Raw genomic sequence first — 14,877 nt, forward strand, 5'->3', positions numbered from 1 at the left:
AAATAATTCCAAGTAATTCATATAATATTGGTATTTATTTGCTAACTAGCTGTCGCCCGCGACTCTGTCCGCGCAGAATTAAAAAAAACATAATAAGTAGCTTATGTGTGCTTCCAGACTATGATCTACATCTATGCTATATTACATCGAGATCCGTTGAGCTGTTCTGGAGATACCTTCAAACAACATCCATCCAAACATTCGCATTTATAATATTAGGTCCTTACATATGAAATTGGCGTTTTTCGTACTGGCCACTTTAATCACGAATTTCTCCTCTTTGGTAAGGAATTCCAAATTCAAATTTGTACAGCTATAGACTCATGTATTTGTGGTTCGATGAGCGTCATTCATTTGTTTTTTTTCTTCTGTTTTTTTCTGTTTGCGTCACTCATTTTACAAAATGGAAAACTTAAAATATCGCATTATTTACGAGTACGAGTTCCGCCGTGGCACTAGTGCTGCGGAAACGACTCGAAGGGTGAATGATGTGTATGGCGGTCGTGTTGCAAAAGAAAACACAGTTCGTTTTTGGTTCCAACGTTTTCGTTCTGGAAATTTCGATCTGCAGAACAAGCCCCGTGGACGGCCTAAGACTCAAGTTGATAATGAAGAGTTGAAGGCTATTGTGGAAGCGGATCCATCGCAAACCACGTCCGAGTTAGCTGCAGGCTGCGATGTTAGTGATAAAACTGTTTTAATTCACTTGAAGCAAATTGGGAAGATTAAAAAGCTTGAAAGGTGGGTACCTCACGAATTGACTGAAGCAAACCGGCAAACGCGCGTCGACTGTTGCGTTACATTACTGAACCGGCACAATAATGAAGGTATTTTAAACCGAATCATTACCTGTGGTGAAAAATGGGTTCTTTACGATAATCGGAAGCGCTCAGCGCAATGGTTGGATTCTGGCCAGCCAGCCAAATCCTGCCCCAAGCGAAAATTAACCCCAAAAAAGTTACTTGTAAGCGTTTGGTGGATTAGTGCCGGTATTGTTCATTACAGTTTTCTCAAATCTGGCCAGACTATTACGGCTGATGTCTATTGTCAGCAATTGCAAACCATGATGGAAAAGCTAGCGGCTAAACAACCTAGGCTGGTCAATCGCTCCACGCCACTGCTGCTTCACGACAACGCTAGACCACACACTGCGCAACAGACGGCTACTAAATTAGAAGAGCTTCAATTGGAAAGTCTAAGACATCCTCCGTACTCCCCGGACCTTGCTCCAACAGATTACCATTTTTTTCGAAATTTGGATAACTTCTTGCAAGGGAAAAAATTCAACTCCGATGGGGCAGTCCAAATCGCCTTCAAAGATTTTATTGATTCCCGTCCGACTGGTTTTTTTAGTAAAGGGATCAATGAACTACCTATGAGATGGCAAAAGTGCATAGAAAATAATGGTTCATACTTTGATTAATTAAATATATTATATTAAAAAATATTCGACTTTTTGTTCCTCCCATACAAAACGCCAATTTCATATGTAAGGACCTAATATTAATAAGATTTTGACTACAGACTGAGTGAACATAACAGCTTTTTAAAACCTCGCCATGTGATTGTCCAAAGACTAATTTGTTATTCTATAACAGTTTTCAGTAGCATAATGTACGACAGGTTCTGAGTATCAAGATGTCAGTTTCTTTGTTCAACAAGATTGTACGCACGAGATATGTGTGAATTAATGAAACTGCTCATGTTTTACGATGATCATTGCTTTACAAAAGAACTTTATAAAAACGTGAATTTCGCAAAGAATAATTAATATAAGGCAACATATTTCATTAAACTATTCAATTTAATAAAAAAAAAAATGATACAAAATACGACGACCTCAAACGATTTACCACTGAACTGATAATAGCGTTTAATAAATAAATAATATAATAATAAAATACGATAAATAAATATTGAAATTCAATAGTGTTACTATTAAAATGGTATTCGTGAGTCATTTAATGATTTAATTATCGTTGTAATTGCTCAAGTTGTTCCGCGCACGAGAGTCGCGGAATGCTATGGCTAAAATGGTAGTGGTATGGACGCATCTGATGAGTAGAAAGCACCACGGACGGGTGGCCGCGCGGCGTGACTTGAAAGCGATTCGCCTCACGAATGCTATCGATAAAACTTACTAAACTCATTAAAATATAGTTTCCGAAATAAAAACAAATTGAATATATAACTTTACAATTATTAACATTACTTTATAAAATTAATAAAACTGAAGTGAATTTATTTGAAAAAAATGTTTCAGAACTCTCAGAGATTTAGACAAAAAAGCTAGTTTTGGCCACATTTTAGTTTTGTCTAACTTTTTTTTATACTATAAGGTGGCAAACGAGTAAGCGGCCACCCGAATTCACCGACAGCTGCTGATAGACTTCCCCAATTGCCGATGCGTTGCCTACCTTTAATCGAAGGAAGAGTAGACGCACAGATAGAGAAAATTTCCCCTTCCTATGCGTTGACCCCACTATCAAATCCACTTCCTGTTTCCATCCTTTCCTTATAGAAAAAGAGTGGAGAAGGAAAAGAGGACTAAAATTAGGCCTCCGGAACGCAAACTCATTAGAAGAAACGTGCAATAACTTCCACTTCACGCCTGTCTTCTGTGTGGTCGTGATATTTTACCGGTCGAGCCGGCTCACTTGAGCAACAGATGTTGTTGCTGGCTTCTATTACTTAATAAAATAACATAAATAATTCAAGAAATATCACTCCGATAAATTATTTAAAATAGTAAACATTGTTTCGCAACAATAAGCAATTAGTTAACCACTTTCAAAAAATTAATGTAACCACAGAGATACTCCGATGCGGATGAAAAATACGAAATGATTTTCTCTACCGCTTCCGACGACGAAGATCTCTCCGATATCATTCGATACCTATAAAGCCATTACATTCAGCTAGCAATAAATAATTAGAAAACAAACAATAAACATTTAAGACTATACGCCAAGCCTTATTTATTTTAATAACTTGCAACACTTTTATAGGAACTCTTTCACTTTCTTAAGTCGCGTTGAATTTTTTTATTATTTTATTTATTTTGTCTCAGTCACACAAATACCCGAGTAGTCCAAAAGTCTTACCAGTACATAATTGTGAACGCCCTTGTTTTTTACTTTAAGTAATTCGATTTAAGTTACTCTTCCATATGAAACCTTATAATTTTACGTTGTAATGTAAGAAGGTTTTTTTTGTATACAAAAAAGTAAAGTTTCAAAGCACATGTTACTCACAGGTGTAGTAGCGGCATACATAATAAATAAAAAATGAACATATGTTAGTTCAATTGTTTATATTAACTTTCAAAGTAGAGTATAATTATACATATATTTTATTAAAACACAGAGCGAAATAATTTTCAAAGAATTCTTCTTTACATAGGCGTAGTTTTTAAAATAATTTGTAGAATACACGTTAGTGTAAAAAATATTTACAGCACGTCAAAGTTAGAAAAAGAAAGAAAGGAAGGGACAAGAAAAATACTTTTTAAGAAAGTGTTCAATTTTTTTTATTTTGCTCTTATGTGACTTAATCTAAAAAAGGCATAACGGTACGAAAGCCTAACTATTTCGCTTGTTAAAGAAAAATAACCCTGTAAACATAATATGTTGGACATACGGGTATTCAGTCGAATAACTGATTTTAAAGATTTGTTCAAAAAATTAAACGAACATCGTTGTTTACTAATTATAATAATTTGTTTGTCATAGTACTTTTAAGGGTCGGATTCCTTTTTCAAAACCTTAAACACGCTTAACCACGCGTTATGAATGTAGAATCAGTTTGTCCAGTAGTGACATGTTTACTTTGCAAACTTAGTATCAACATTAAAGACGTCAATAGATTTATAATGGGACGCAGTGTTTTACGTGACTTAAAATTAAAACACATATACACTACATTTACATCTTGGTTTTCTTTATTCAATTTTGTTCGTGATGTTTTTAATCGAAGCTAGCCTAGACTAAAATTAATTGAAAAAATATAAATGATCAAGTGCACTATGTATTAAGACATTCCGTTAGCTTTATTTTTCTCTCACCAAGGTTAGATACATTAGACAATGGGTTGACACACAAAATTCCTCTTTTACAGTTTAGGTTTATGAAAGTCTACATAAATAATGAATTATCACAACGCCCCATTGTCTTCCTATAGAAGTATGTTACAATTACGCAAACATAAGCTATTACGTTAGCATGGCCTCGAATTACGAATACGGGCAAAGATATTTAAGCATGTGTTGAAGCATGATCGGACGTCCTTATTCTAATACAAACATAATCGGACAATGAAAGTAAGTTTGGCCAACGTTGGCGCAAACCCAAGGCTCGCTTGCCAAGTCGCTTGGACGTGGGATGCAAGGAGGCTGTCGAGGTCAATCGGTCTATATTTTGGTCTGTATGTTTACTTAGGTACGAACGTAATAAAGAGCGACGTGGGCCGATAAATTACAATCTATACTGGAGCCCTACATCTAGCCTTATAGTTGAGGTTGCATAAGCAAAGGCTTCAACTGAATATGCTTATTTAATGTCACATATTAACTACATATTTTTACAAAATTATCTTAATATAGTTGGGTAAATATGGTACGTGTCGTATCATTACATAATTTGAAACAAGTTTCCAATATTTTTTTTATAAATTCGTAATTTTAATTTTATTTTATTTCTTACTAGTTGTCGCCCGCGACTCCTTCCGCGCGGAATTAAAAGAAAAACGTAATAAGTAAACTGTATGTTCTTCCAGACTATGCTCTACCTCTAAGCCAAATTTAATCGAGATCCATGCAACCGTTCTGAGATACCTTCAAACAAACATTTATCCATCCATCTAAATATTCGCATTTAAAATATTAGTAAGATTGAACATTAGCTAGTCTGTTATTACTATTTGTTACTTCAACAAATTCTTTTATATGTGTCAACTAAAGTAATTGTTGTGTTAAAGATCAATCATTTTATAATAATACGTGCTTTATCTATAGTTAAAGATTAGTTAATCTATGAACACATTTTAACATATTATTTGTTTTATTTCTTCATTTACAATATTTTATAAGGAAGTTATAAATATTGTTATATGTATTTATATATCCTCTCCAGTATTATAAAGGAAATGGTACTCTAGTTAAACAGGTTTTCATTGTGGTTGCGCGAGTAAACCTTTCAAATATGGCTACGAAAGTACAAACAACGAGATTTAGTACAAAACTACTGTTAATGTTAATAAAAACGGCCCTTAATAGAACAAAATACGCAGCGAGACAAAGACCTAAATCAGACGTAATGTATAGGAGAATGATAGTCGTAATTACTGCCTACCCCTTTATCTTTTATCGGTTCTTTATTTTTGTACCTATAAGCTACATTCTGGTAATTTTAATTATAATTGCATGTAAATCGTTATCGATAACTTCGCATAAAAATTTTGGCGTGAACCTCAACCGCTTTATTTGAGTCGGGTATCCAGGTCGTTGGTTTTTATAAACATTACGGTATTACTTGATATATACGGTATACGTTATACATAAATATATTTACATTTAACTAAGTATATAATGTTTAACTCGTCGAAAATTAAGACATCTTAGTCATGCCTTAAGGATACAGAAGTTTTCTTAATGATTCGTATATCTTAAAATAAATTAACACCGACTTTTTCAATCCAATTATTTAAATGCGTTAGTTAATATTAGTCTAAAAGTACGAATAGACTACGACAAAAATTAAGACATTAAATCTGTACAGTTTACAATTGTACGGATGAATCAAGTGACACTCTTGTTCATACAAATTACAAAGACACTTCAATGTTTACACTAACTGTATAGTGTATGGTGTCTTAGACTAATTCTAATATAATGTCTTCATAACAAAATTCGATATTGAATCACTAACAACGCTTGTCAGCAAGTTTATTAACATAATTCGATAACTGTAGGAAAACCTACTATCACCCCTTTAATGTCATAAAAGTAAAAAAACAGTTACAACATATTTTAAACAAGTAGTTCATAAGAAATCACAGTGTTACTTCTCTAGCCCTGAGATCACGTCCAGATTTTGTTTTAAATGAAACATAGTAGTATAAGCCACGAGAACAAAGCAGCTCGCTACATTGTTAAAAGTCCTCGGCAGTGTACGTGCTAGAATAACCCGTCTCCGAAGCCACTCAGGCCCGGTCTTACGTCATCTTAAAACCCATACCGAATTGATTCCGAGAGCCCGAAAGGCCACAGAAGTTTCAATCCGTCTATAATTCAAAAAACAATTATTCATATCTAAGATAAAAATGACCATGCTTGAAACGAATCGGTAATAACTAATGGTGATATTCAAAAACAATACAAAAATAATTAAAAAGTATAGAAATGTTTTTTATTCGATTATGCACGCGAAGGGTTTCCTAGTTTCGACAGTGAAGGAATCAAGTTACACTACGCAAGTTAGTAACACATTATGCCATTGTATCATATTACATGATATTTTATATTTTACTTACTTTTTCACTAATACAATATCGAAAGACTTTTCCTTTAAAGGCTTCATCGAGTGGCAAGATTGGCTGAAAGTTCTTAAACTAGCTTAAAACTTTAACACAGCGACGGATGTTGTTTAATAATAATTGGTATAACGGACACAGAACTGGTACGTTCACTATATCACGACACACAAGTTATTTCACAATATTAAAAAAAAACTGTTTGTAACGAAATAATATTTTGAAAATGGAACAAAAAAGTTACAATAGTTTAAAGTTTTTGGTAATCGCGTGGCAAGGCTGCGAGCGGGCGCGGGTGCGGGCTTGAGCGCACAAGCGGATGTGCGCAGGGAACGCCGGCCGCTGCGCTCGCCACGCCGCTAGTGATGTCCTAGCATATCGATAACACCCTAACATTGTACATGTTTTTTACTTGAAAATCGGAGATTCAAATAATGTAAATCCACCATATTAAAGATTTAAGAATTGATTAGTAAAAATCTATATTTTTATATGTCGAAATCTGAATTCAATTTATAAGAATTAAAAAAACAGCGAATACAAAATGTGTTTGTTCTTTTCAAGTCAACGATATTGCCGATTATTCGTAAAATTTTACCAAACATTGTTGGGAATTTTACTTGAATATAATTAAATTAAAAGCTAAATTCGAGAGAAATCTCAGGTAAAAGCTAAATATCTATAAGTAGAGAAATTAATAACGTTTGCGTTGTCTTCGTGCAGACATTTTTAATGTCTGCGTCAGCATTTGTATTTCTAATCTGTTGAGTATTTAAAATATGTGTGTTATATTACTTGAAAAACGATTACAAAACGTGAGAAATAAAGGCCTAGAAAATGTGCAAGTATAATCAAATTATTGCTGCTGGTTGCCAAGATATTTCTTTTTATTTATATGAAATTAGTGTAAATTGCAATTTAACGAGATTTATGACGTAATTAACATCACATTGATTGGCAATATATAAATATTGACTAACTTCTAAACACCAATGAGACATTCAATAAATCGTTAATTAACAATTTCATTGAACTCAAATTTGCACCGAAAACGTCAAGAATGACACATACATAGCTAAGTTATATGAAAAAACTAAAAATTATATCGATATATTTTATGCTGACTGCTTTAAACTACAACGTGACTCACCTCGCGTCTTACCGCCAACAACAAATCGTTGTTCAGTGACAAAAAGTCATAAGCGCCTCGTGAAGCCCGAACAAAAACGCTTTACCTCAAACGAGGGTCAATGGTACAAAAAAGCGTTCATCATGCGCCTGGCGTTTACGACTTGTGATTTTGAACATTGACCGAACAATGAACTTGCTAAGGCGAACTAGACCAAACACCACGCTGAGTTTTGTATATAGAACACTAAGCTTCGGTTACGAATGGTTAAGGGTCTGTTGGTAGTGTAGGTGGGTCGCCTACGCACACATTTAACTGTGCAACATTTAGCCAAGTACCTGCTTGACAACTGTTCGGTTCCACTTGTAGTGTTATGTGATGAAAAAATGGTTTTCGGAGTACACCACGAGGTTTACATTTCGTTATGTAATATTTATTGTTGTTTTATATGGTTCTGAATCATTTGATAATAACTGTAAATTTGCTATTTGGCTTAACGACTTTTTACGGTTGGTTATGTAAAATACATGATTAGTATTTTAGACAAAAGTAAATTACTTAGAATAGTTAGGAATCTGTAAATTCTAGAATGCTACATTTACTGTTAACTTTAAAAAATATCAATTGGCTAGTTAATAAAGGACAAAATTAATTATTTTGTTAATTATATGTATAAAACACAGATTTTTTTCCTAATTATACAAATACCGAAGGTTAAGCACACCACATTGATTTCCTCTACAAAAACTATTAGAAATATCCTTATAGCATTATGAAAATAAATTATCATGAGCAAAAAATTAATTAACTGTTTACAACAATCGTTACAGAAGTTAACAAAAAAAGTATTACGAGTAAGTAAGTAGTATACTTTGGTGTCTGTACAAAATGCCCAAGTTGTAGAAGTATATAACACATATACATAACTGTTCACCTCAATATCAACTGATGGAATACCTGTTCATAAAAAAGTAGCTATCTCATTTTTTTCTAGGGGAACCGGTGAGATGAAAGTACGTTTTTGTAAAACTATTTCGGCAGTGACTTTAAGTCTAATCAGTGCCAATAACTGATAATAATGATTCTCATAATATTGCAACTTAATTACAACGAACCAAGAGTCGTGCGTCATTATATTTCAAGAGAAAAAGACATCAACGAGCGGTCGCGATATCACCACCATTCGGTCCGGTCAGATAAATACGTTTATTTTGCATCGGATGTTAAAAAGAAACAAAAAAATGTCTAATATATGTTAACTAAATAATAAGATTGCCTTATTTAATATTTTTATAGTAAATTGTTAAAATATTGTTAGAAAGTAACTGTTTCCAGACCAAAATCTCTATTTAAAACATAATTTTATATCTGTTTTGCAAAAGATAATGAAAGGGATAACGATATATTTTATACATAGGTTTAGGCCTCAGAAACAGTTATTCAATGTATAAACAATAAACAATTGTTTAACTGTCGTGCTTCAAAGGCGTTGATTATTTTACGCATAAAGCGAGTTCGTTTATTTGCCCCCACAGTCTGTAAAAACAGCATTAATTAACCTTGTGTTACAGCCACTTGTTATTTTCAAGCCACGCGTGGTTGCACAGGATGTGACTTCCTCTGTGATATACCCGTGGGTAGCAACATATAAACCATGTTATTAAAATATAAAATCTATACATTGTACATAAGGTACATATTCCTTTGATTGTGTTTAAATGGATTGGCATTTAAAAGGCGTTTAACAGGTCTTATTTTGTAGTACTAGTAAAGAGCAGTGCTAATTGTTAAAGCAGCTTATATCTTTATAAATAATCTTATTTCACTGGTCTATATTTAAAAAAAGTATAGTATTTAATATATATTTTTACATGCATACTTTGTACTTAAGGTATTAGTTGAATAAAATGTAATAAAATATATAATTTGCGCAATTTTGTTACCAACAAATCTATGGTGTAAATGATAAACAAAACATGTTCAAGATACCTTGATTGAAACAATACTTGATTGCCAAGCAAGATAATTCGTAATCAGTAATCGAGTATTCAAAAGAACTTTCAAATATGTGTAAAAAAACTTAATTTAAGTTGTACATTCCAGTAATAATTTGACCTAGCTTCAAAACTTACAGAACTTTCTGGTTGTTCTTTTTGTTTCTGGTTAATTGTAATATTAAGAGACAAAAAAACTAATATTATTTTATGATAAATGATTTATCTACGATTAATTACAATAAATAAAAAAAATAAAAGATTTACGCCATCTAGACACGGAGTAACATAACTCTGAAGATACAAACGCCTGTAATAAAAGTAAACTCATGTTACTTAGTTTGTATGATAGATGGCGTTACGGACTATTAAATGTGGATTATAATTAAGATATAAAATTATGTATAGGGTAAAAAACGAATATAATTATATATTAACATAAAAAAATACGTGAGAACGATTCAAAAAGCATTATTTAAATTAAAGGTACTTATTAATTTTATGTATAAGTTTCTTGTCGTTACATTAAATCATTTCAAAGCCAAACTTCTTATCTAAGTAAATAAAAACTGTGACACTATGGTGTGGTTTCCGGTTTATGAGGTAACAGTGAGGTTAACGGTAAAGCCCTGACACTGCGGCGCGTTCTTTAAATCGGTCCATACTTATACATCAACTGGCATTTCCGACACAAGCTTAGATCCTATTTCCACTAAGAGTTTAACTGCATTTTGTACCGAGTCGCATGTTTTATTTACCTACACTGAGCGACTATCATATATACAAAATAGATGTTATTCAATGTGACAGTGGAAATGGACACTTATGTATAATAGTTACGATGGCCTTAATGGTTTCATAGAAAAGAATTACATTTTTTAAATAAATAAATATTACGTTATTCCTATTTAAAGTTAAAGCTATAATAGAAAGAGACCTAAAATATTGACGATTTCTGAATGATTGTAATAAATTGCAATATATCGATAGTCTGAAGATATTCAAGCAGGAATGACCTAGTTTTAAGTAATTACGTAACGATTACTAATTACAATAAGGTTTATTACCTACTTGGTAAAGCTGTTCTAACTAAAGTGTGGAAATGCATTAGGTAAAGGTCAGTTGACATTAATTTTAGATTCATGTCTTTTTGCGATGCTTCAATCTTTTATGTACTAATATGGTTTATGTTTTAATTCTAATAAAGTTTAGATTATTAATCTAACATAATGAGTTCTTTATAATGTTTTTAAAAGTACATGAATTTTATCAGAATATAACGCAGTATCAACTTCACTTATGAGCCTATAATGTATACTCCGAAAACCGAATAAAGAGTCAAAATTATCAAAACAATTAAATCAATAAAATATAGTGATCTTTTAAGAATGTAATTTTAAATTTTAAATGCTATCTATTAATGCTATTAGATGGGAGAAATGTAGACAGAATGTAACCAGTTAATGTTTAAACACAATGTCTGTTTACAAGAGTGCAGCAATCGCGGGGCCATGTGCCGTACTGTTTGCTAACATTACGCGGAAGCGATAATGTCAGACAAGAACAGACTATGCCATTTTTGATGTGCTGATGTCTGCTTTTACATTATTTTAGTTAATACCGTTAAGTAATCCAATGCTTCTAGTTACAATTGTGTGACATTTGCCGCGATAAAATATGCATCATTACTAGAAAGATAGAAGTGTCAATTAAAATTTTGTAAACACAAAATCTACTAACAATTTAACTTTATGCATTTTATTAAAAATACTTGAAATGTTTGTTTAATCGAATGTATTTTTATATCATCTAACCTTCAAGTAGTAATTGAACACAACAATTTCAAAACATTACCTCGTACTCAAATCATAAACACTCGTATTATATACTCGTACATTATAGACTCAAATTGATAATTCGAAATATTTTGAAAATTTTCGAATTTTAAATCGAACATGTATTCGATTCGAATACATGTTCATATCATAAAATTCAGTATTCGAATGATATTCGCACACCCTTATAGCTGATGGCATTTGATGTCAACTCGTTCAGAATTTTGAATTATTTGATTAGAAGGATATTCCTACATCTCTAGTCTTTTAATTGACGTGCAAAGAACGAACAAAGAAGAATGGAATTAAGCTTATTTATAAAAGTTAGGAGATTGTGTGCAAGTAATTATAACTATTTAGGACAACAGTATTGCGTATTCCATCCGAATTTATTTCCCAGGCTATACGAGTACTATAAGTTAATGGTTTGGCATTTCTAATACTGCTTATTGTTTGATTGCATTTAAAACAATTAGAATGGTTATTGTTATAGCTTTAGTTTCAGCTCATTGTTTTGAGGATTGTATCTAGTGTGGATGTATATTAATTTTAAACATGTTTTTTATATTTACTCTTTTATTTAAACATATAAAGGACAAGCCGGCCATGACGTGCCAAACTACTTTTTAAGATTAATCCATCAAAGTATAATTTCTAATTGGCTTATTAAGGGTAATGTAAGTAGTAGTATTTTTGATGCCAAATTTGTAATAACGCTAAACGATATCAGAAATATTCATTAACGAAAATTTCTTTACCATTGTTGTTATAATAGTGTGATTGTGAATATTTAATGATGATTACTCATAACCGGACTTCTCTGATATTTTTCACAGGTTTATTAGTTTTACAACTTTTTTTTTAATTAAGGTAATCTAATGTTACTTAAGCAATAAACACATATTTTTAAGATTATTAAGTTTGTTGTCCAACAGATGATACAACGGTAAATTTAGCCGCTAGAATATGTCTTTGTTTTTTAATATTAAATTACTGTTGAATGATCTCATTCTATTTGTTCTCGAACATTATTGCTAATATTGTCACGTTAGCGCTACATCTTGAAAGGTAAAACTCTGGTCGTGTTAATTGATTTTTATCTATCAGAGACTATGTATAACAGTCTATATACTAGGAGATTTATGTTTACAACATCTATTTTAGTCATATAAAATAGCTTTACCGCTAATTTTTAAAACCAATACAGTAAATGTGTTTAAAACTCACCAGGATTTGCGGGCGTTCGACGTCGTCGTGCCGATGCTTTCCTCACTGCTATGGATATGAGCGAATCCATCTCACTCCCGGAGTCCCACCGCGGCCGTTGGGGTACAGCTCTTTTTGTATCCATCACCCTCACGTCATCCTCCGTATCCCTGTCACTACTCGTCGGAGGTAAATTTGATTCATCACTCTCCGGCGGGACCTCCACCTTACTTCTACTGAACGCTTCAATGCTAACATTGTCTATGTCATCCATGTACGACAACGGATGTGTCAAAGTCCTCTGAATGTTACTTCGTCTATGTCTCTTTACTGACGTCTCGGATAATGATCGGTTGACGTTCGATTTGCTGTCTGACTTCTGATCTCCGCGTGTGCATTTTAAATCTGATGGTGATAATGATTTCTTTCTAGAGTTGCGTCTTTTGATGCTTCGCTTTTGTCGACTTGACTCTCTCGCTGTCTGCATTGTAGCACATTTGTGTTGTCTGGAATAATAAACAGAGATTTTAAATTTTATGTTAATCTAATGATTGTAACAAAACAAACTGAAAGACTTAAGTGTTTTAATTAAGTTTGTTATTTCAGAAGTTCTTTATTTCCGTACTTTCTAAAGATTTATATTGTAACAGAGATCGCCTCTAGGCTCGAAGCGTCTTATAACATTATTATAAAACCTGTTGCTGTCACCAGTACTCCAGGTTGTTCAAAGGTTTAGATAAAGTAACTATGAATATAACATAACGGAAAATATACTATACCTACAAAAGATAGTTATTTTAATTCGTAAATACTTGTCTTCTAAAAATATAAGTTTGTATTAATCTTTCACAAGTCAGAAGAACTAAATAAAATAATTTAATTTAACTTTTACAAAAATGACATAAAGTCTTAGAATGAAATCAAGATATCAACAAAAAAATACCTTTTCAAAGCGAACCGCAACCGCAGACCGAGAAAATTCAATGTTATCTGTACCACATAATGTCACTATTTCACCAAACAAACATCTATATACGTCAACATGTTTAATCTATGCAAAATTAATATTGTAATCACAAAACGATAACACACACATATGTTTTTTTCTACGACGACGTTAGTTATTTTCAGCTAGCGTAACGTAGCGTAACGCATGAGGTAATTGTTTAAAATAATATTAAAAAAGTTAGAGGTCAAATTGCGACGCCGACGCGTCCGTCCGCAACGGAATCTTGTTCTCTACTGATAATTTAACTGTACAAACGGCAATGCAAGCCTAACTGTTATTAAGGCTTGACAAAACAGGGTTCTCAGTGATATATAGGTGTTATTTACTTAGACATTTTTCAAATAATTATAGACATTTTAATTATATAATTTAGCATTCAAAACAACATTCCAAAAAATTATATGCAATGTATCTAGAACGTAAAGAGCTCTTTTAATTATATTCTATTCCAAGACAATTAAAGTTTCGAGGTCTTTTGCCTTTACATTAATATATTATTATGACCACCTCAAACATTACCTACTATTAATTGTGAATCTAAATTCACTAAGGTGAAAAATTTCCTATGTGGCGTAATGATTATTTACATCATAACTAGCTGCCGCCCGTAACTCTGGCCGCGCGGCTTAAAAAAACTATAAGTAATAAGTAGTCTATGTGTTCTTCCAGACTATGTTCATGTATGGCAAATTTCAACAATATCTGTTGAGCCGTTCTGGAGATACCTTCAAACAAACATCCATCTAAATTAGTAAGATATTAATAATATTTCTGTAATAAATGATATAATAGTCAACATTTTTGATCTAATTCCATATAGAACGTTGATGTAAGAAAAAAGAAAAGTCTAGTAGTTACAAATGGAAATCATAATAAGGAGACTTATATTCAAAAGTGGCTTCAAATTCAGTGAAACCTGGATAAGCGCGACTCCAAATGACCAGCATGTTTTTCTCGCTTATAGAGGTTTCTGTCTTCGCTTATAGAGGTTTCTATCTAACTTGAGTTTCTCGCTTATTTACTCGAGTCGTCCATCGGGACCGGACCATAACTCTTGTTTATAGAGGTTTCTCGCTTATCTAGGCTCGACTGTAAAATAATACTTTGGAGGAGGAATTAATGCCATGACATGTATTTTGAAAGCAATTAGAAATTAAGTTCTTAGAGTTGTCTTTT

General features: G+C 32.5%; 1 protein-coding gene across 2 annotated transcripts in view; it reads right to left on the minus strand.

Moving 5' to 3' along the window:
* Positions 1-14,877, minus strand: part of LOC106720730 — a 64,417-nt gene that overhangs the window by 33,622 nt on the left and 15,918 nt on the right. The window contains exons 1-2 of one of the 2 annotated variants that reach the window (XM_014515484.2): positions 13,636-13,824; positions 12,714-13,198 (exon numbers count right to left, since the gene is read on the minus strand). In XM_014515484.2, coding sequence (XP_014370970.2) covers positions 12,714-13,179 — 466 coding nt within the window. In that variant the 5' untranslated portion in view covers positions 13,180-13,198; positions 13,636-13,824. Of the gene's footprint in view, positions 1-12,713; positions 13,199-13,635; positions 13,825-14,877 lie in introns of those variants that run through there. The other variant, XM_014515482.2, reaches the window with a different exon arrangement.

Source organism: Papilio machaon, chromosome 8 (assembly GCF_912999745.1).
Source record: "Papilio machaon chromosome 8, ilPapMach1.1, whole genome shotgun sequence".
Taxonomy (NCBI): domain Eukaryota; kingdom Metazoa; phylum Arthropoda; class Insecta; order Lepidoptera; family Papilionidae; genus Papilio; species Papilio machaon.